The 17,956-nt window shown below is 38.9% G+C and overlaps 1 protein-coding gene across 1 annotated transcript; it reads right to left on the reverse strand.

The window, feature by feature from the left end:
* Nucleotides 1-3,509: 3,509 nt before the first annotated feature.
* pln2 (phospholamban 2) lies at nt 3,510-9,039 on the reverse strand. Its single transcript, XM_083890928.1, has 3 exons — nt 9,007-9,039; nt 6,016-6,095; nt 3,510-4,926 (listed from the first exon to the last, which is right to left on the reverse strand). The coding sequence occupies exon 3, from the start codon at nt 4,884-4,886 to the stop codon at nt 4,725-4,727; it is 162 nt and encodes a 53-aa protein (XP_083747054.1). The 5' UTR covers nt 4,887-4,926; nt 6,016-6,095; nt 9,007-9,039; the 3' UTR covers nt 3,510-4,724.
* Between the last annotated feature and the right edge of the window lie 8,917 nt (nt 9,040-17,956).

A 17,956-nucleotide genomic window follows, 5' to 3' on the forward strand; every position in this document is an offset into this window, starting at 1 on the left:
CTTTAATCAGCAAAGTTGTACATGTTTTCTTTTCTTAGCACTATAAAGACCTGCTTTTGCTTTTCTTTTCTTCACAGATCATTTTCACTGCATAGTCACTTTAACAGTCACTTTCTCAGCTATGACTCATGAGCAACCTTCTGCTAATAGAAATCAAGTTGAGACACAGTAAAAACACTGGTTTGGTCCTCCAGGTTTAGTTTTACATGTATTATAAAGCAAAGAAAAAACATTATTTATCTGTTTGTGTTTGTAATTACTGTACTCAATTGAATGTTTTTTTCTTGGTTTTTTATTACTTTCTACATGGTTGATTACTACTGAAGACCTCAAAACTTCAATTTTAGTCGTAACTCAGAATTTGAGGAACATCCCCGGACCCTCAGATTTCCAAATCGGAATCTCGGAGCAACCTCTCCAACCCTGACTTAGGATTCCAAGGTGGCCACCACCATACAAACACAGTTCCAACTTTTGAGTTCCAAAGTAAATGGAATGCAGCGGAATGTTGTTTTTCTTCTTCTTCTAGGGTTATTAACAGCTTGCTGCCATCTTGTGCGATTAGAAAACTCCTTCACTACCCCTCCGTCATGTTCTTTTTTTCCTCTCCTCACAAAAGAGAACTACACAAACTAAAATATTCTATATTTAAGACTTTTTTGATGCTCCCATCGTTTGGTTGTCTTCAATATTAATCTCCTTTGTAGAAAAGAATAAAAATCAACTATTGATGACTGTTCTCATTTTCTGTTCAGTCTATCAAGTTTTTTTTAATGCGTCATGCATGTTACCTGAGCATGTGTTGCTTTACATGACCTCTGATGTGACCTTTAAAATGAGTGGGCAAACATGAGAACATCAACTCTTGATTCTTAAGTTGTTTTTTTGTTTTTGTTTTTTTTACATAACACTATCAGTGAGCCACCAGTGAACCACGGGAACTGCAACTTATTAAAATATAAATGTCTGTTTTTTTATGTGACGATATACAGACCAGGGCTCAGTTCATTACACTCTCAACTCAGTTTTGAACAACAATTGCAGGAACGGAAGATTCCTGTGTTTGCAGGTGATTTCAATGACCTAGTCTGAAAAAAAAAAAATACAATTACAATTTGTGACTGGAACTGAGTTGGAAGTGAGTGGACGTCACCCTTGTGACTTCTCATTTATTGATGTCTGTCTTGTCCCCTTTTTTAATTAAATATATGATAATTATAACAATAACAATATTGATTTATATTTGTATAATTTATGTTGTATGTTATGGAACAGTAAAATAATGATTGGGACATAAAATTGTATTGTGTGTGTTTTTATTCATGCCACAACATGTACTGGATTGAAATGATTCATTGAAAGGAATGATTGACAGAAAGTGGTCTGCTTTAAGTGACACAGAAAGAGTCACTTAAAGCGGAACTAGACCGGAAGTTCAAATTAATGCTGTTTTTTTTAGTGTGTATCTGCGTCATTACCTTGTTTAAGAAGCCCTGAAGGTTCTAAACAAACAGTTCAGCCACTGCTGAGAACGCTGTGTTTATTGTAATCTCGGGCTCAGAGAGATCTCTGAAAATCCCATAATAGTTACGTAAACAGCGGTTCTCCTGAACAGCAGATCCTCCTACTCCGGGCACTAGTCCGGGTACATCCGGTTGCTTACATTGAACCGCAGAAGAAGAATAACGTCCGTTGTGGAGGTGTTTCACGAGCAACAGTGTCTTCTGACTCTGGGTCTGACTCTGGGTCAAAGTCACAAAAAGGGACTGAGGTGGGGAGTCGTGAAGAAGCTATTTTTAAACATGGTTAAAACAATGTTTTGATAATGAGTAGCAGTGCATCCGCTGTTCCAGAGGGGGGAGCTGCGCTTCTGAGAGCAGGTGTGCTGAATATGTCACTTCCGACAGTTTGGAAGGCTCTACGCTGGCTGGCCAATCACAACACACTCTGTCTTCTGCGGGTGAGATTTATGTCTGAAATATCACGGCTGAGGACAGCATCAGAAAAGACAGATTTCTATCGGCTCGTTTACAGCAACTAGGAGGTTTTTGACCATAAAAACAAGTTAATGTATGTAAGTAGACCTCCATAACTTATGTGCAACAGGACCACTCTATGTGAGATTTAATGAAACGGAACAAAAAAACAGACAAGGGAGGTAACACCCCAACTTTGGTTGGCTCTCCGGATGATTCCCAGAGGATTTGGCCGTGGGTAAATTGGGAGGTGTTACGAGGTTCTAGAAGAACACATGGCAAGAAAAAGCTATTGGTAAGAAATTTGCAGATTTTCCCCCCAAAAAAAGCCTCACTATTACAGCAAAAAGACCATGTGTTCACTATTTAGTGCGACCTAGTTTGCATGTTCTCCTCATGTAAGTGTGGCTTTTCTCCTGTTTCCTCCCTCAGTCCAAAAACATGCAGAGGTGAACTGGACACTCTAAACTGACCATTGTCTGTCTCTGTGTGTTTGCCCTGTGATGGTGACCAGTCCAGGTTGTGACCCTGCCTTTACACCCTATGTCAGCTGGGATTGGCTGAAGCAGCCTTTTAGTACATTTTAATTAGTAAAAAAAAAGAAAAGAAAACAAGAAGCCATTTAAAGCCATTGAAGAAAACACTTTTCGTGCAGTTTATTTCGTGGTTTGTGATTTAAAACTCAGATGCTGCAGACACATACATCAAAATAATCCTCACAATGATCTTCACAATACACATAATATATATATATATGTATATAAATATATATACTCGTGTGTGTGTGTTTTACAGTTATGCCAATGATAGTGAGCAGTCAGCAATAGTTTTAATAATGATGTGTAAAATGTCATTCAGTGATGTCACACCATGCAAAAGTGAGGATTTCTGCATTGTACATGCCAGTTCTGCATCATCATATACTCAACTTTTAAACTTTCAAACATGTCTTGTGTCTTGTACAAACTCAATTTCAAACAAATAAGCTAGATGATTATCTTCACTTTAAACAGGTGTACAGTTTTCAATAGAAATTGATGATTAAATAATTAAAAGTAATATTTGTTAAGTAAGCCTTTTATTTGATATCAGGAGCAGGGTCAGATTTGTTGAGGCAGTCTTTTTTTCTTTCTTTTTTTACAGTAGCTTCACCAACATACTAAATTGTTTGATTTTTTGATTTTTGATTTGAAGGTTTAGCAACACATTTCTGGTAGTGTCACGCTCATTTGGAAGTAAAAATAATCCCTCTGCTGCTGATGGTGGCTGCAAGAAGGATCAGGGTTCAGTGGGGGTCAAACAAAAATGATGTGTTATTATTCCACTTTTTACATGTAAATATTTGCGTTAAAGTAACACTAAAACAGTCATATCAATAATATATAACTCTTGTTATATATTATTATTATTTTGGACGCGGTTGCATTGTTCTAATGTGATATTTTCTACTCTTTACTTGTAAATTGACCCATTTTGGGACAAAAGATTACCTTACCTTATCATACACAGTCAAAGTCACACACATCACTGCAAAGCTAAAAAGTTAGAAAATATGAAAAAGGAGCTTGTTCAGCAATCAGTTTATAATGAAGTGTTTTGCATATCAGATGAATTAGGTTTTCATTTTTATTTGAGGTTCATCCAATTAAAAAAATATAAGAATTTTTTGTGCTGTTCTCTTTTATTTAAAAAAGAAAGAAAAAAAGGAATATATATATATATATATATATATATATATATATATACATTTTCCTGAGAGGGAATGTATTTGCCTCAGTGACCCTTTGTGAACACAGTCTCCTCAAGCCGTGTTTCCATCATGGTACAGTTCGGTTTGGTACAGTACGGTACAGCTTGGAACGGTAAAGGCCTCGGTCAGGCTCGTGTGAACACTACCTTTACTTGGTAGGTCGTACGTGAGACAACAGACAACAGCGTAACCAACAACAGTGGAGCAGTTTGTTTTTTTCTGCTCTGTTTGTAGCTGTCTCAACAAGACGCCAAACTTTGTGTGAGAATAGGCATTTTTTCATGATACTTTTCTGTTGCCCAAATCAGCTGACTGTCATGGGTCTAGCTCCACCTGTACCGTATTGTACCTTTACTCTGGTACCCCAAGGGAAGGGGATATGAAACATTTTGGTACTATTCCAAATGGAAATGCAAAAAAATACGTACCATACAGAGGCAAACCAAACTGAACTGTTCCACTTGGTGAAAACACGCCATAATGGGTCACCAAAGTATAGGCCATGTTCTGCTCATTTCTCCAGTTTGGGGGTTGGATAAAACAGCCAAATATATGCCTGCCTTGAACCACCCCTGTTGGGAAAAGTGATACAATTAACTCTTTTAATATAACTATGACATTAAATGTAACACGATTACGTCATGTATTTTGGTCTTCATCAGACTTAGTGTTACTTTATCTCTGCAAAAAATCTAAAGAAAATGGTTGTGTGTTTTTTTGAAAATCAGAACATAGTTAACAAAGCAGAGGACTGATGTGAATGAGCAGCAGGCAGAGGTTTACAGTAGTTAAATGAAGATGTAGCTGATGAAGGACAGGTCACTCCTGGAGGTGGACAAGATTGAACCCTGATCAGCTTTTCCAGAAACATCCTCACTGAGCTCAGCTGCAGCCATGACCTGTTTACACCCACGCACACACACACACACACACACACACACACGCACGCACGCACGCACGCACGCACGCACGCACGCACACACAGAAAGAGTCTGTTCTCAGCTGCTGAGCAGGACAATGATGTAGATGAGGAGCAGGCAGATGAGGATGAGGGTGAAGTTGACAAACAGCTCCTGCAGGTTCCTTTTGGTTTGTGGGTTGACCTCGATCTGTGACGCTCGGCGGATGGCTGACTTGGTCATGTGCTGGACACGCTCCATGGCGATGCAGGAGGAGGAGGAGGGGTTCGATTTTGATGAACTGAGGGAAAGACGAGGAAACTATGTCAGGCTTCCAGACCTGTGTGTGTGTGTGTGTGCGTGTGTGTGTGCGTGTGTGTGTGCGTGTGTGTGTGTGTGTGTGTGTGTGTGTGTAGTGTGAGAGAGACTCTGTATGTGTCATGTTTGACCTCTATGTGAGTGCATGCGTGCGTTAGTATCTCATACATGGTGTCAGCTGAGTTCTGCTAACGTGTTGGTGATGGCAGCAGCAGCACAGAGGCCACAGTGACAGAGTGAATGACTTTAAGACTGCAACTTAAAAAAACAGGAAAATTACAAAAAACACATCAGTTCCAACTCTTACATTATATCTACAATTGATGTACTATGATATATAACAATCCTGAGTCTGCAGAGTCACAGTCAATGGCTGCTGTTGCCACATGTAGTAATTATGACATTTATTATGAGTCCATAAATTACTTTTACATATAATATACTGAAATAGATTTAATGTTTGTATGTTCAATATTTTAATGCTGTAAGAGACAAAAGCATGTGACCTACAGTCAGCCTCTCTTTAACAGCCTCTTTGATCAAAGTCACAGTGATGAAGTGATGAGCACACGTGTGGCTCACACAGCCGGTGAACATCTCAGCACTTGTTGACCAGCTCTGCCAAGTGCTTCTCTATTTTTAACTCTATTGAAACTCCTGCTAGTGATGATAAGAAAGTTATGGATTCATAGAGTTATGTTTGAAGGGGGTTCAGCCCCTGAGGCTGTCACAACTTATTTCTGCATGGGATGATAAAATTGAACTTTTGAAACATTTTTATCCTCCATTTGATTCCTTCTTCAACACAAACCTAACCACTCACCCTAAAACCTGGACAACCTAACACCTTCGCCTTCCTATCTTCTTCTTTTTCATGTGAGAATGGTAGAGCGGCACCCTAGCGCCCTCTATGGACGGGCCGCCACTGCTTCAAATGTAATCATTTATAAGGAAGAAGCCCCATAATGTGGTTGTGTGAACAGATTTAGGTCCTCACAACACGAGTATCCCTGGGGAAAAAAACCACACACAAGTATAGTCGAGCAGTAAAACATAGGTTTCTCATGCTGACCTGTTCTTCTACAGCAGGCGTGTCAAACGCAAATGACCTGGTGGTCAATGAGCATCTAGTCCGGTCAGGAGGAGGCCGGTCTAGAGAAAAAAATTGTGAACAAAATCACAACATGATTATATATATATATCTATATTCACCTCACACTCTGTGTTTATAGGAAAAGGAGGATGCAGGCCATGTTTTCATTATAACATGATATTAAGTGGGCCGCATGTAATCGACTGGGGGGCCGCATGTGGCCCGTGAGCCACCAGTTTGATACCTGTGCTCGACAGTAACTAGAGTGTGGTCAGTGTTACAGCTTTGTTTAAGTGTTTAATTTCAAATCAAATCAAAAAACAAATCATGTGTTCATAAAAAACAAAAACACCAAAAAATGGACAAATACAGTAGTAAATATCATTCACCAAAGGATTTCACATTTTGTAACCAACACTCAAACTAGAGATACTTTTGTATTCAGGAATATCAATGGCTTTAAGTTTAAATGTTGCTGATTTATATGTTTTTTTGGGGCGATAGTTACTCGTTTGTCTACATGACAATGTGTCCTTGAGCAAGACATGTCATGTTGCTCCTGACGGAGCGATGTGCATGGATGTATGAACGTGTGAGTGAATGGCAGTGAATGGCTGAATGGCAAAATTGTAGTGTAAAGCAGCTTTGAGTTGTCATCAAGACTAGAAAAGTGCTATATAAGTACAATTATAGGCAGCAAGTAACATAGAGAAATAACCACAAAACACAGAATTACCCACATAAAAAGCTGAATGATGTAATGTGGATTTGATCTTAACACTCTGGCAGTCTTAGAAATACTCCCTCCATTGCAGTTTTACACCAATCTGAGGTCCCTTTATATATATTCATATATATTTTATTTTTTGATATTTTGCATTGATGTTCTGTGTTGGTTTATATCGTTTTATTTTGTTATTTCACTGATTTTCATTCAACCCTTCACATTCTGATGTTTGATGTCATGCAAAGATTTTGTATTTGTCATCATCTAGTGGACATAATGGGAACTGCACCTGACCCTTTCTACTAATGAATCATTATGATCAATTTAAATTCCCATTGTATTGTATAACTTGACACTTTTGAGACATTCTTGAATTTCTTCCTTCCTGTTCTCCTCAAATCCAGACCAGTCATGTGACCTTTGATACCATGAGCTCGTGGGCCTGTGCCATTGTGACTGACAGCATGTGAGCCAGTGCTGCGTCACATTTGGTTTTTACACATCATTATCTGAGAAATTCTACCCAATGTCTATTTTCACAAAGTGATTTCTTTATCATTACTGTCCTCGTCTCGTGTTTCCTGGTCTTTACATGCTAAACAACTGCAACTGGTATTTTCTGAGATAGAAGCACCGATTGGTCACTGTATGTCCAGTTATTTACATAACACAAGAAACATGAAACTGGACTAGATGCTGCAGCTATTATTATTTTATTATTTTTTTAGCTGCCTATCACTGTAAAAGTGGAGTTAATACATGGGTTCTGTTAAATGAACCATGTTGTGCTCCTGCATAATCAGCTGTTGTTAGCCAATGTTGCCAAGAGGTAAATATCTCCAGTCTGAACGTCAGAGAGGAAGCGATGCAGCTCTTGTAGTTGAATGTGAAATTTAAGATGTTGAAATGAAGAGAATGATTTATCCCCATCAAAAAGTGTGTGTGTGTGTGTGCGTTCGTGCGTGCGTGTGTGTGTGTGTGGTCTATGAGGACTTTCAGATGCCAGTCATTCCACGGGTGTGAGTTTTATCAGTGTGTGTCAGCACTAACATGCTGTCGTTTTAAGCAACTACCAGTTTCAAAGAGGAAGATTATTTTATATTTGAAACCTTGTATTTGAATGTTTTATCATGATGATGATCTTTCTATATCATAACCTTAAAAACAAGAAATCTAGACTGAAAATGTCTTTGTTTGAAAGTTCTTTTAAAACGATGTGAGATCGTATTTTTTTTGATATTTTTGTATACATTTTAAATAGTTTTTACATGTTTTCAATTAATTTTATCTGTTTTATTTTATATAACTTGATTTTAATTAAACGTTTTTATTTATTTATTTAGGTAGTTAGTTATAGTATTGTAGTATTGTAGTTATATAGTATCGTTAGAGAATTACAATGTTTTTTTTGCTTACTTACTTGATATTTTCATTTATTTAAACTCTTTTGAACTCTTTTATGCTTCATCTTTTCATTTCTTTTACACTCCTAACAGTTTGTTATGGACTGTTTATTTAGACTTTGTACTGACATCTTTTAGGTCTTTTAAAGCCTCTGTGTTGTTTTTAAAGATGTATTTTCATCACAATGAATCTGCCTTCGTGTATGGAAAGTGCTTTATAATTTAAAAGGGCCTTGTGTTGCCTGTTTCATAGGTGGAAGATGGTGACTGGAGGGTGAGACTGCTCTTAAACTAAAAGCCATCATCTTTCTAATGATGATATCAGTGTTTTGTTTGTTTTTGTTTTGAGTTGATTTTAGCTCCTCGATGCTCTAAAGTAAAGTTGTGAGCCTCTGATGGGAAAGTAAGACGTGCAGATGAGATGTTTATCCCACTGGGAGGTTCAGTCCTGTTTCCACTCTCCCTCCTCCTCCTCCTCCTCTTCTTCATAGCTGTGTTTGCTGTATTTGTAGTGACTTTATTTTCATAAGAAGCTGTGATTTATATACAGCCGTCCTCTTTATCTTAACTCAAACACTGACTCCTCTAACCCTCACTGATGATCATGCTGTAACTGTGATTTTTAGAGTCTGTTACTGTGCAGAGAAGTTTCAGTCACCAGTTACTGACAAGTTAAAGTAATATAATGCTCATTCAATCATAAAAATGAAAAATAAAAAACATTTCAAGGGCAGCTCATTATGAATATTTAATTCGATTAGCATGTATAGGTTATTAATATCTCCTCAATTTAGTGTCTAAAAAACTGAAAGAGAGTCAGGAATGGATGCTGCTTCTTACCTTTCAGAAGAGAACAGAGCTGGTTGGAGTTTGGGAGGGAAATGTCAGATATGCAGAGCTCTCCAAGGCTGTAAACATGATGTGTGTGTGTCTGTGTGTGTGTGTGTGTGTGTGTGTGTGTGTGTGTGTGTGTGTGTGTGTGTGTGTGTGTGTGTGTGTGCGCGTGTGTGTGTGCGCGTGTGTGTGTGTGTGTGTGAGAGGGAGAGAGAGAGCGAGAGAGAGAGAGAGAGAGAGAGAGAGAGAGAGGGAGCGAGAGAGAGAGAGAGAGAGAGAGTGTTGGGAGAGGCAGGACATCGAGAAAAGACTGGAAGAGAGAGGGGATCTCAGATATGCTGGATTTGATGGAGCAAACTTCCTATATGGAGACCCAATTTTTAAAAGATGGCAAACGACTGTGACCTAATTAAAAATATATCATATTAGTCAGCCACAAATTAGTCAGTGAATCATTTACAAGAAATGTTTTTGTAAATTCATCAACCAAATTTTTTTATTTTTTTATAAATAGTTGGAAAAATTCACCCTGGATTACTCAGGTTTTCCGTTTTCTATGATTTTTAGGCATTGCTACGCCGCCTGAAAGTCATGTTGTAGTTCGCTTTGCACAGAAAAAAATTTAGGCCCGCAATTGGACACAAAGACACCGCTAGTGAAGCTAAAACATTTGTTACGGCTTTCCTTTAAGAAAAAGTGTCGGTTTTTAGTGACAGTAGACCAACGCCAGATTTTTATATGGAATTTCTGCCAATAAAGCCTTATGTTATATGTTACTCACTTGACCTTTAACCCCAGGTTGCTCCTGTGCTAGAAGTGTGTGAACGGGTAAAATGGATGTGTGATTGGAAGAAAATGTAAAAGTCGATTGACATGATTTAGATTCATACAGTCGAGCAAATAGGTGAATGAAAAAAAGCTTGATTACTAAGTGAGTTGCTTTAACAATATCTGGATCCAGAGGAATTAACTCCCAGCCGCTGCACTGTTGTGCTCATGGTCAACTGTATATTTAGAAATGCCAGCAGCTGTTCCATGGCACCAAGCTAACGCCAAGTGTCTCTCAGCCTGTCAGGATAATGGAGACAATAGACGACTCCACGCCATGGCGTTTGATTTCAGGTCATACTGCAGGCTTGCACCGCCATGATGCATCGCCTCTTTCCAGCTACGGTGTCATAGACATGTTTAACAGAGGATGAAGAATTCTAACATGGTGACCCAGCTGTTACGTTGAGGGTGATCACCACCCACAGTGGCAAAGTACTCCTGTTTGCTGATGATTAGTGATTTGATTAAATTGAGATTGTTGTTCCTCAGGCTTATCATTATATATATGCATGGAGAGTGCATGTTCTCCCCATATGTGCATGGATTTTCTCCATCTTCGTCCTACAGTCCAAAAACAAACATAGGTTGAATGGACACTTCAAGTGAAGTTGGGAGTGAATGGTTGTTTGTCTCTATGTGTTCGTGTTGCAATGGACTGTCGAACTGTCCAGGGTGCCAAACAGGGGGTTGGGACCCACAGATTGGTCACAGAGTTACATGTTGAGGACCCAAATGCAGTTTTTTTATTTTTTTATTTTTTTTTAAATAATAAATAAATAAAAAGAGCAAAAAGATGGTAAATGGTCTATAGCACTTTAGAGCAGTCTTGATGACTAGATGATGATAAAACAAAAATGCAAAAGGAAAAAACAAGCTAATGCAGGAGGGGAATGGCAATAGGAAAATGCACACAGAAAAAAAACCCTTTAAACTAATGTCAAACTAATAAGACACAGGTGAAACACATTAGGGTAGGGCAGAAAATCAGGCGGGAGGACAGTTCGTTTGTTGGTCTGTTGACAATCAATTTTTCATGCAGTAACAACCAAATGCTGTTCAAAGAGGTCTATTGTCTTCCCTGTAAATAGCACATAGAGAGCCCACAAGTTCTCAGTCGGGTAAAGGTCAGGTGAGGAAGTCATCTTTAAGGCCATCTTTCACGAGTTCTTGGATGCATGTGATGGAGCATTGTCCTGCATAAAAAGCATGGCCTTCTTGAATGATGTAGACTCTTTCCTGTACCACTACTGAAGAAAGTATCTTCTAAAAACTGTCAGTAGGTTTGAGAGTTGATTTTGAGGGTGAATTCCAATTCCTTTCTTAATCCTCAATCTTAACCCTCAATCTCAAAAATTTGCGCTCCCTCTAGTGCAAGTGCTGTCCCGATTCTCAGAAAAATAAAGTTGAGGGGCAAGTTTAAGGGCTGAATCGCCCTCAATATTGAGATTTTCCGAGACCACCCTTGGGAGCAAGGGCTACCCAGAATGCATTGCGTGTTTTCACATAAGAAAGATGGCGTGGAAAGCAGCGAAGCGATACAAATTAAGTATTTTCTTTGTTAATAGAGATATAAAAATGATCTTAGTTTAGGCCCATATTATGGATTACTGACGTCATGTGTAACATTTATTTTTATTTTACGATCTTTTGTCAATAGCCGGCCGGTGCGGAAAAACGATCGTTTGCTATGGTTTACTTTTCAATAAGCCGTGGTGTGTGGTAACTGTCAGCTGAATATGTCCGTGGTTGCGGTATTTGTATGAGTATCATCTTATAACTAACTGACAACCTAATAACTTGACTGAAATAAAATTATAAATAAATAATCGTGACGTAAATGTGTTCTTCTTCTTCTTTTTTGGAGTTGACAGACTGGACGCAGCTTTCGCGTTATTCTGCCCCCTACAGTCTGAAGACGTATCTGCATTTAAGGGGTGTCCCATTTCTAAGTGACAAAATAACCCTCAACACTTGGTTTTGAGGCCAGTTAAGATTAAGGGTTGAGCTTGAGGGTTAAGATTGAGGGTTAAGATAGGAATTGGAATTGGAATTGGAATTGGAATTGGCCCTAAGTCCATCTTTAACCCAGAAAGGTCCAACAAGGTCATCCTTAATAATATTAGCCCATACTAGTGCCCTACCTCTACTTTGCTGACTCAAAACGTGGATATGTGTCCATGAGTGATCCAACCATGGGCCCATCTGCTGCAAGAGTCACACTCTTATGAGTCTTGTTCAGTGGTAGGCATGTTTCAGCCTTCCTAACCTGGGCCACTGAGCACTGAACATCTGGAAACTTTTTCTGTAATATGGTGGCACTGGAGGTCAATGGGTTCCTGGTAGCTTCACATTAAATTCTTCTCAAGACTTTAGCAGATCATTTGCGTCTTGTTCTTGCAACCCTTTAGATTTTTTTACTTTTTTTTGGTCCATTTTGTCTGAGCTAAAGAAACTACCTAATAATTACCCATACCTTTATGTAGGGTGTTAATCACTTTAGGCCACACCCTCCCTCATTACACAAATAAACATCATCTGATAAGCTTTATATCGAATTAACATTCATGATTGTATAGCTTAGAGTTGGAAAATATGCAAATATGCATAACAATTCTGATAAGCTCAAAATACTCAATTGCCTAATAATTGTGTATGTGAAGTGGTATTCTTCTTTTACAATGAAAATATATACGCAAACGTTTGTTTAAGAGACATTCTAAGGATTTAAAGCATTTTCTCTTTTATCACAATAATTGTGAAATACATTTGATCTGGAGAATCATGACATGGAATTGTTTATATTATATGACACACTTTATACATAATCTGCTCTATATTATGAACATAGTTTATTTTTCAAAGGCACTGTTTTTGTGTGTATGAGCTCTGATGTGTTTGAAGTCATGGACAGCTTTGTTCACTTGGGAGAAATCAAATGAGAGGCTTTAAAGAAAAATCCAGAAAAAGTAAAAATAACTCTGCCTCTGAGGCTCCAAGACGGTTACATCTGCCTTATAAGGAGAATGTGCATGTAAACAGGCTGTCAGTCACATACTGGACTGGTGCTGCTGCTCACTGCTCTACTCTGGATGTACGCTGTATTTCAGTGATTCTGTTTCTGTCACCTTTCATGACAACCATATTGTTTTTTTTACCAAAGATAACATGATCCTCCTTAACGTAGCAGAAAAAAGATTTTAAAAGGTTAGTATACAGTATACGTTTTTCCGCTGATACACAGACGTGAAGTGTCAAGGGACAACGGAGACGGCAAGAGCTGTGATTGGTCCTCAGGACAGGCCGAGCTTTAGTTTTAATCCTTCCGACTGACAATAACAATATTCTTTCTCGGGAAAGTAAGGGCTAAGCTGAGGTTTAAAGAAATCTGCGATTTTACCTTTAAATAAGTAAACGTGCTAACAATTGTTGATGTCTTACTCTAACAATCTAAAAAATAAGCTAAGTTAATAAGACTAAAGCCCAATTTATACTCTTTACGTCGGTTACGGAGACCTCTCTACGTCGTCGGAGAGTCTCTGTTGTCTCCGGCTGCACAAAATATTTTTTAAGTGTCCGTCACTCCGTCAAGGGACAACGGAGACGGCAAGGGCTGTGATTGGTCCTCAGGACAGGCCGAGCTAAGCTGCTCTATGCCGGGCGCACCGAGTGTCCACAGAGGCGGAGCTGATCACCGCCGACAACGTCGCTGCCAAACTATAAATATGTCATATCTTAACACACACAGCACATGTTTAGACTGTTCGTTAGCTAGTTAGTGGTGTTTATAACAAGCATTACAGCCCTTTTCTTCACTTTCCTTTACCGCCTTCCCTCTCTTCTTAGAATCAGATGGCCTCTGTGTCTCAGTGATCTTTTTTTTCATCCTTATTATCTTCATCAAATACACTGATTTTATATTTAATTATGATAAAAATGCTCCACCATGAAAATAGTTTCCTTCTTTTTTTTTTCTTTTTGTGTTTGTCCTGAGGAGCAGCTGATCTCTGCTGATCTCTGCAGCCTTACATGGTGACATGTAATGCTGCTCTGCCCTAAGACTAGAGAGAGGGAAAGAGAGAAAGAAAGAGGCAGAAAAACAAGAGGGGCTTGCTCTATGATGCAATTTTAAAGCAATACTTCATGTTTTTTGAAGTTTGGTTGTACGACACATTTACACATAAGCCTTTTTCAGACTAAAATGAGCAAGTATAGCGAGGATTTTTAAACTAAAAAGAAGATTATCACAATTCCTATTGCCAGTGGTTGTTCTATTACTGTGATGTCTTTTTTCACCCCTCTGCCATGTGTGAATTGTGGTTACTAATTTAAAAAAATTTTTTTCACATATTTTTACTTATATACTTTTCAGTTTTTGATGAACCAACACACAGACGTAAGCTTTACTGAGGACCAAAGTCTCTGACTATCCATGTTCAATAGTATTTCTACAGACTATAATTGTAAAGGCAACAGTATCAAATATACTGTCCAACAAACATGTTCAGATGTGACGTTAATCTGCTTTTGGTCTCCACTAAAGTGTGTATTTGAGTGCTCGTCCACTCTGCGCTCTGCCCTTATGCCCCACCCCCAAACAAGGGGGCTAAAGCAGCTGAATGTCACTGTCAGTCTTAGTAGAGGATATAAACATAAATTCTATGGTTACCACAGATCTAAATATGAATTATATGTTCTACTGTCACCTCCATTAGTGTCACTATACAATAGATAGATAGATAGATAGATAGATAGATAGATAGATAGATAGATAGATAGATAGATAGATAGATAGATAGATAGATAGATAGATAGATAGATAGATAGATAGATAGATAGATTGATTGATAGATAGATAGATAGATAGATAGATAGATAGATAGATAGATAGATAGATAGATAGATAGATAGATAGATAGATAGATAGATAGATAGATAGATAGATAGATAGATAGATAGATAGATAGATAGATAGATAGATCGATCCCCTGTGAGGGATGGAGGAAGGGTTTGCCCCGTCAGCTGTGTTTACCCTGGGAGACTTACTGCTTCTGTTGGCAGCGTCACACACATTCTCTCTCTCTCTCTCTCTCTCTCTCTCTCTCTCTCTCTCTCTCTCTCTCTCTCTCTCTCTCTCTCTCTCTCTCTCTCTCTCTCTCTCTCTGTTTTCCACATATAGGCAGCTATGTGGAGAAGCCTACAACTTGTTTCTCTCCAGAGGCTTCTGTTAAAGAGCAGGAGGGTTTTATGTGACGTTAGGCGTTTGAAGCTCAGCCCCAACCCAACATAACAATTCTCCTCTGAGTTCCATACAAATGACATTAAAGTGTTTGTGAAAAGAGGGATTTGATTTAAAAATAAATGAGTAAATGTTTTCATGGTATTTCACTCACTCACTCACGGGGGGGGGGGGGGGGGGGGGGTTGGTGCTGGCGCCCATCCCCAGCCAACAGGAGGGGCGCACTCTAGACACAGAAGCATTGCAGGGCCACATATAGAGACAAACAACCACTGTCTGACTGTGGGAAGAAACCAGAGAACCGGGAGAAACATGCAAAGTCCATGCAGAAAGGCCCTTGTTCTGACCAGGTCTTGCTGCATAGGATAGAATGCTAACCACTACCAGGATATTTCAGTTTCTCCCTAAAAAATATAATAATATGAATAACTAGTTAAGGCTGCTTTAGTGCTTTAGTCCGTTCAAAAGAATCAGATGGAGACCATGAGATGGATATCACTCAGCGTTTTCCTCCCTACTGCAGTCAGTACAACCAGCACTGCCAGGAGACCAAACCCACACCAAAACTGCCTCATTCTCTGAGCAATACTGCACATTATAACACTGTCTTCCCTGGGTGCACTCTTTATTTGTATGTGTATAGGGAAGCTATTGTCGTTTATCTTGTTTTCACTTGCTTTTGTTTCTTGCCAATTTAATTGTATTTAATCGTCTTTATTTCCTTATTTATACTTTTCTACTCTGTTGTTATTGTTGGCTGTTGTAACACGGCAAATCTCCCCAAATAAATGATTATCATATCGTATCACATTGCGTCGTGTCACGTGGCGTCGCACCCTGTCATGTCTTGTCTCGTCGTGTCTATATGTTTTTATTTGAAAGTTATGTACTGCAAGTATTGTATCCATGGTCTTTCCACGTGCTTTACTCTCTGGTTCATGACAGCAAGCTAAAGCTACATCTAATTTGAAGACTTTTGAGGCATTTGAACCCAACAAGCTTAAGTGTCTGCAAAAAAATGAATGAAACATGGAAGTCTTAACTGTCCCAGCTGCCACTGCTCCCCATACAAAATAAAACACTTACTCAGAAGTGTTCACCTGTCACAGTGTTATCGTGACCAGCATGCTTGTGTGTCTGATAGAAAACTAAAAGTTCAACCCACAACACGAAAACACGTCAAAATCCAACAGACACAACAATTGTCACCTTCTGCTAATTTCAAATCCAACGTTGAACCCAACATTAAATAAATGACTTCTAACCCAGTGTCGACTGATGCACAACATTAGCCAAAGGTAAACACAGAGAGGCAATGTTGTAACACTAATCCACCATAGCCAATTCTGGCCTGTGTGTCATACTTCTGAAAGAAAAAAATATATAAAACAATGCAGCCGGGCCTCTCAAAATAAAACCATACAGCACCTGATGTTCATTGTCTGCTGTCACGTCTCAAAATCCAGCACCTCCAGAGGATGGCATTCCCCAGAGATACCCAGCAACAATCACTCAAATTCAAATAAAAGCCCTGTGACTAAAGGTCTCTAAAAATAACTCAAATCCAGTGTGCACTGGAATTATGGCCACACTTGTCATTTCTCTGAGAATAGACACTCAAATCACAGCTAAATTTTATTATTATTTTTTGTAATGCCTTTTAATTTAGTAACATATTTGTCCTACTCACTGTACTTTACAAGGCTGTGTGAGCCTTGTGAAGTTTTAATGGTTCTCTGTACAGAAAACTACGGTTTGACCATGAGTGCAGTAGCAATTACTGAGTCTAAACATGTGAACAAAATGTTCCATTTTCAACGAGGAACAACCTCACATCCATCCATCCATCCATTATCTACCGCTTTATCCTCCACCAGAGGGTCGCGGGGGGTGCTGTGCCTATCTCAGCAGACATAGGGCGATAGGCGGGGTACACCCTGGACAGTTCGCCAGTACAACCTCACATATATATCATAACATAATATATAAAAAAATTTCTCATGTCTATTGGTAGTGTGTCTTGTGGTTAAACTGCTGTGACAGCACTAAGGCTGTTCTGTTGAGGATGATTTGAGTGTCTCCATAATGCCATAATGTAGAGTAATGCGGTAATGTAATAGTAATTTAATGCAGTCTTGTTCACACTGACTATGGCTATAATCATGCTGAGTTTCATCCATTTTTAATGTACAGTTTTGTAAATAATTAAGGGAAAGTCCGCTCAAACTACCTCAATTTGCTCTTTTATATCAATTGTTGATGTTTAATAAAGGAAAATCCTTCATAGATTACATACAATTTCCAATGTAGTCTTGTTCACAGTGACTATGGCTAATATCTTGCTGAGTTCTATTTTTACTGTACAGTTTTTACTGTATAGGCCCTGCAAGTCAGGAAGCAGGCTATGGCTATAGGCTTTTTGGAAAAGTTGGCAGCTCTACCTCCAATGTAGAGTGTTATCAACTGCATTTGCTAACAGTGGCAAACAATGGCTTACGTGAGATATGTTTGCATCCATGTTTTTTCCCAACTGGAACACAGTGAACATGGGGGGGGGGAGTAGAGGTTGCTATCGATTGGTATGTCTAACAATGACTGGACCAAGATGCATTTGCATCCATGTTTGTTTTCTCATAACTGGAATGCAGTGATCTCGGGACAATGTCACATGTGCATAGAAGTTGTAATCACCTGCTATTTGCATCTATGTTTTTTTTCCCAACTGGAATGCGGTGAGCTCAGGCGGAGGTCACTCCCAGTTCCGACTTCTGCGTAGAGGTTGTTATCAACTTGTATTGTTAACAATGGCTAGCCCAAGGTTGCATTTGCTAACATGCTTTTTCCCTAACTGGAATGCAGTTATCTCAGGGGTGATATCATTCAGGTCAG

This window comes from Microchirus variegatus (genome assembly GCF_963457635.1).
Source record: "Microchirus variegatus genome assembly, chromosome: 1".
Taxonomy (NCBI): domain Eukaryota; kingdom Metazoa; phylum Chordata; class Actinopteri; order Pleuronectiformes; family Soleidae; genus Microchirus; species Microchirus variegatus.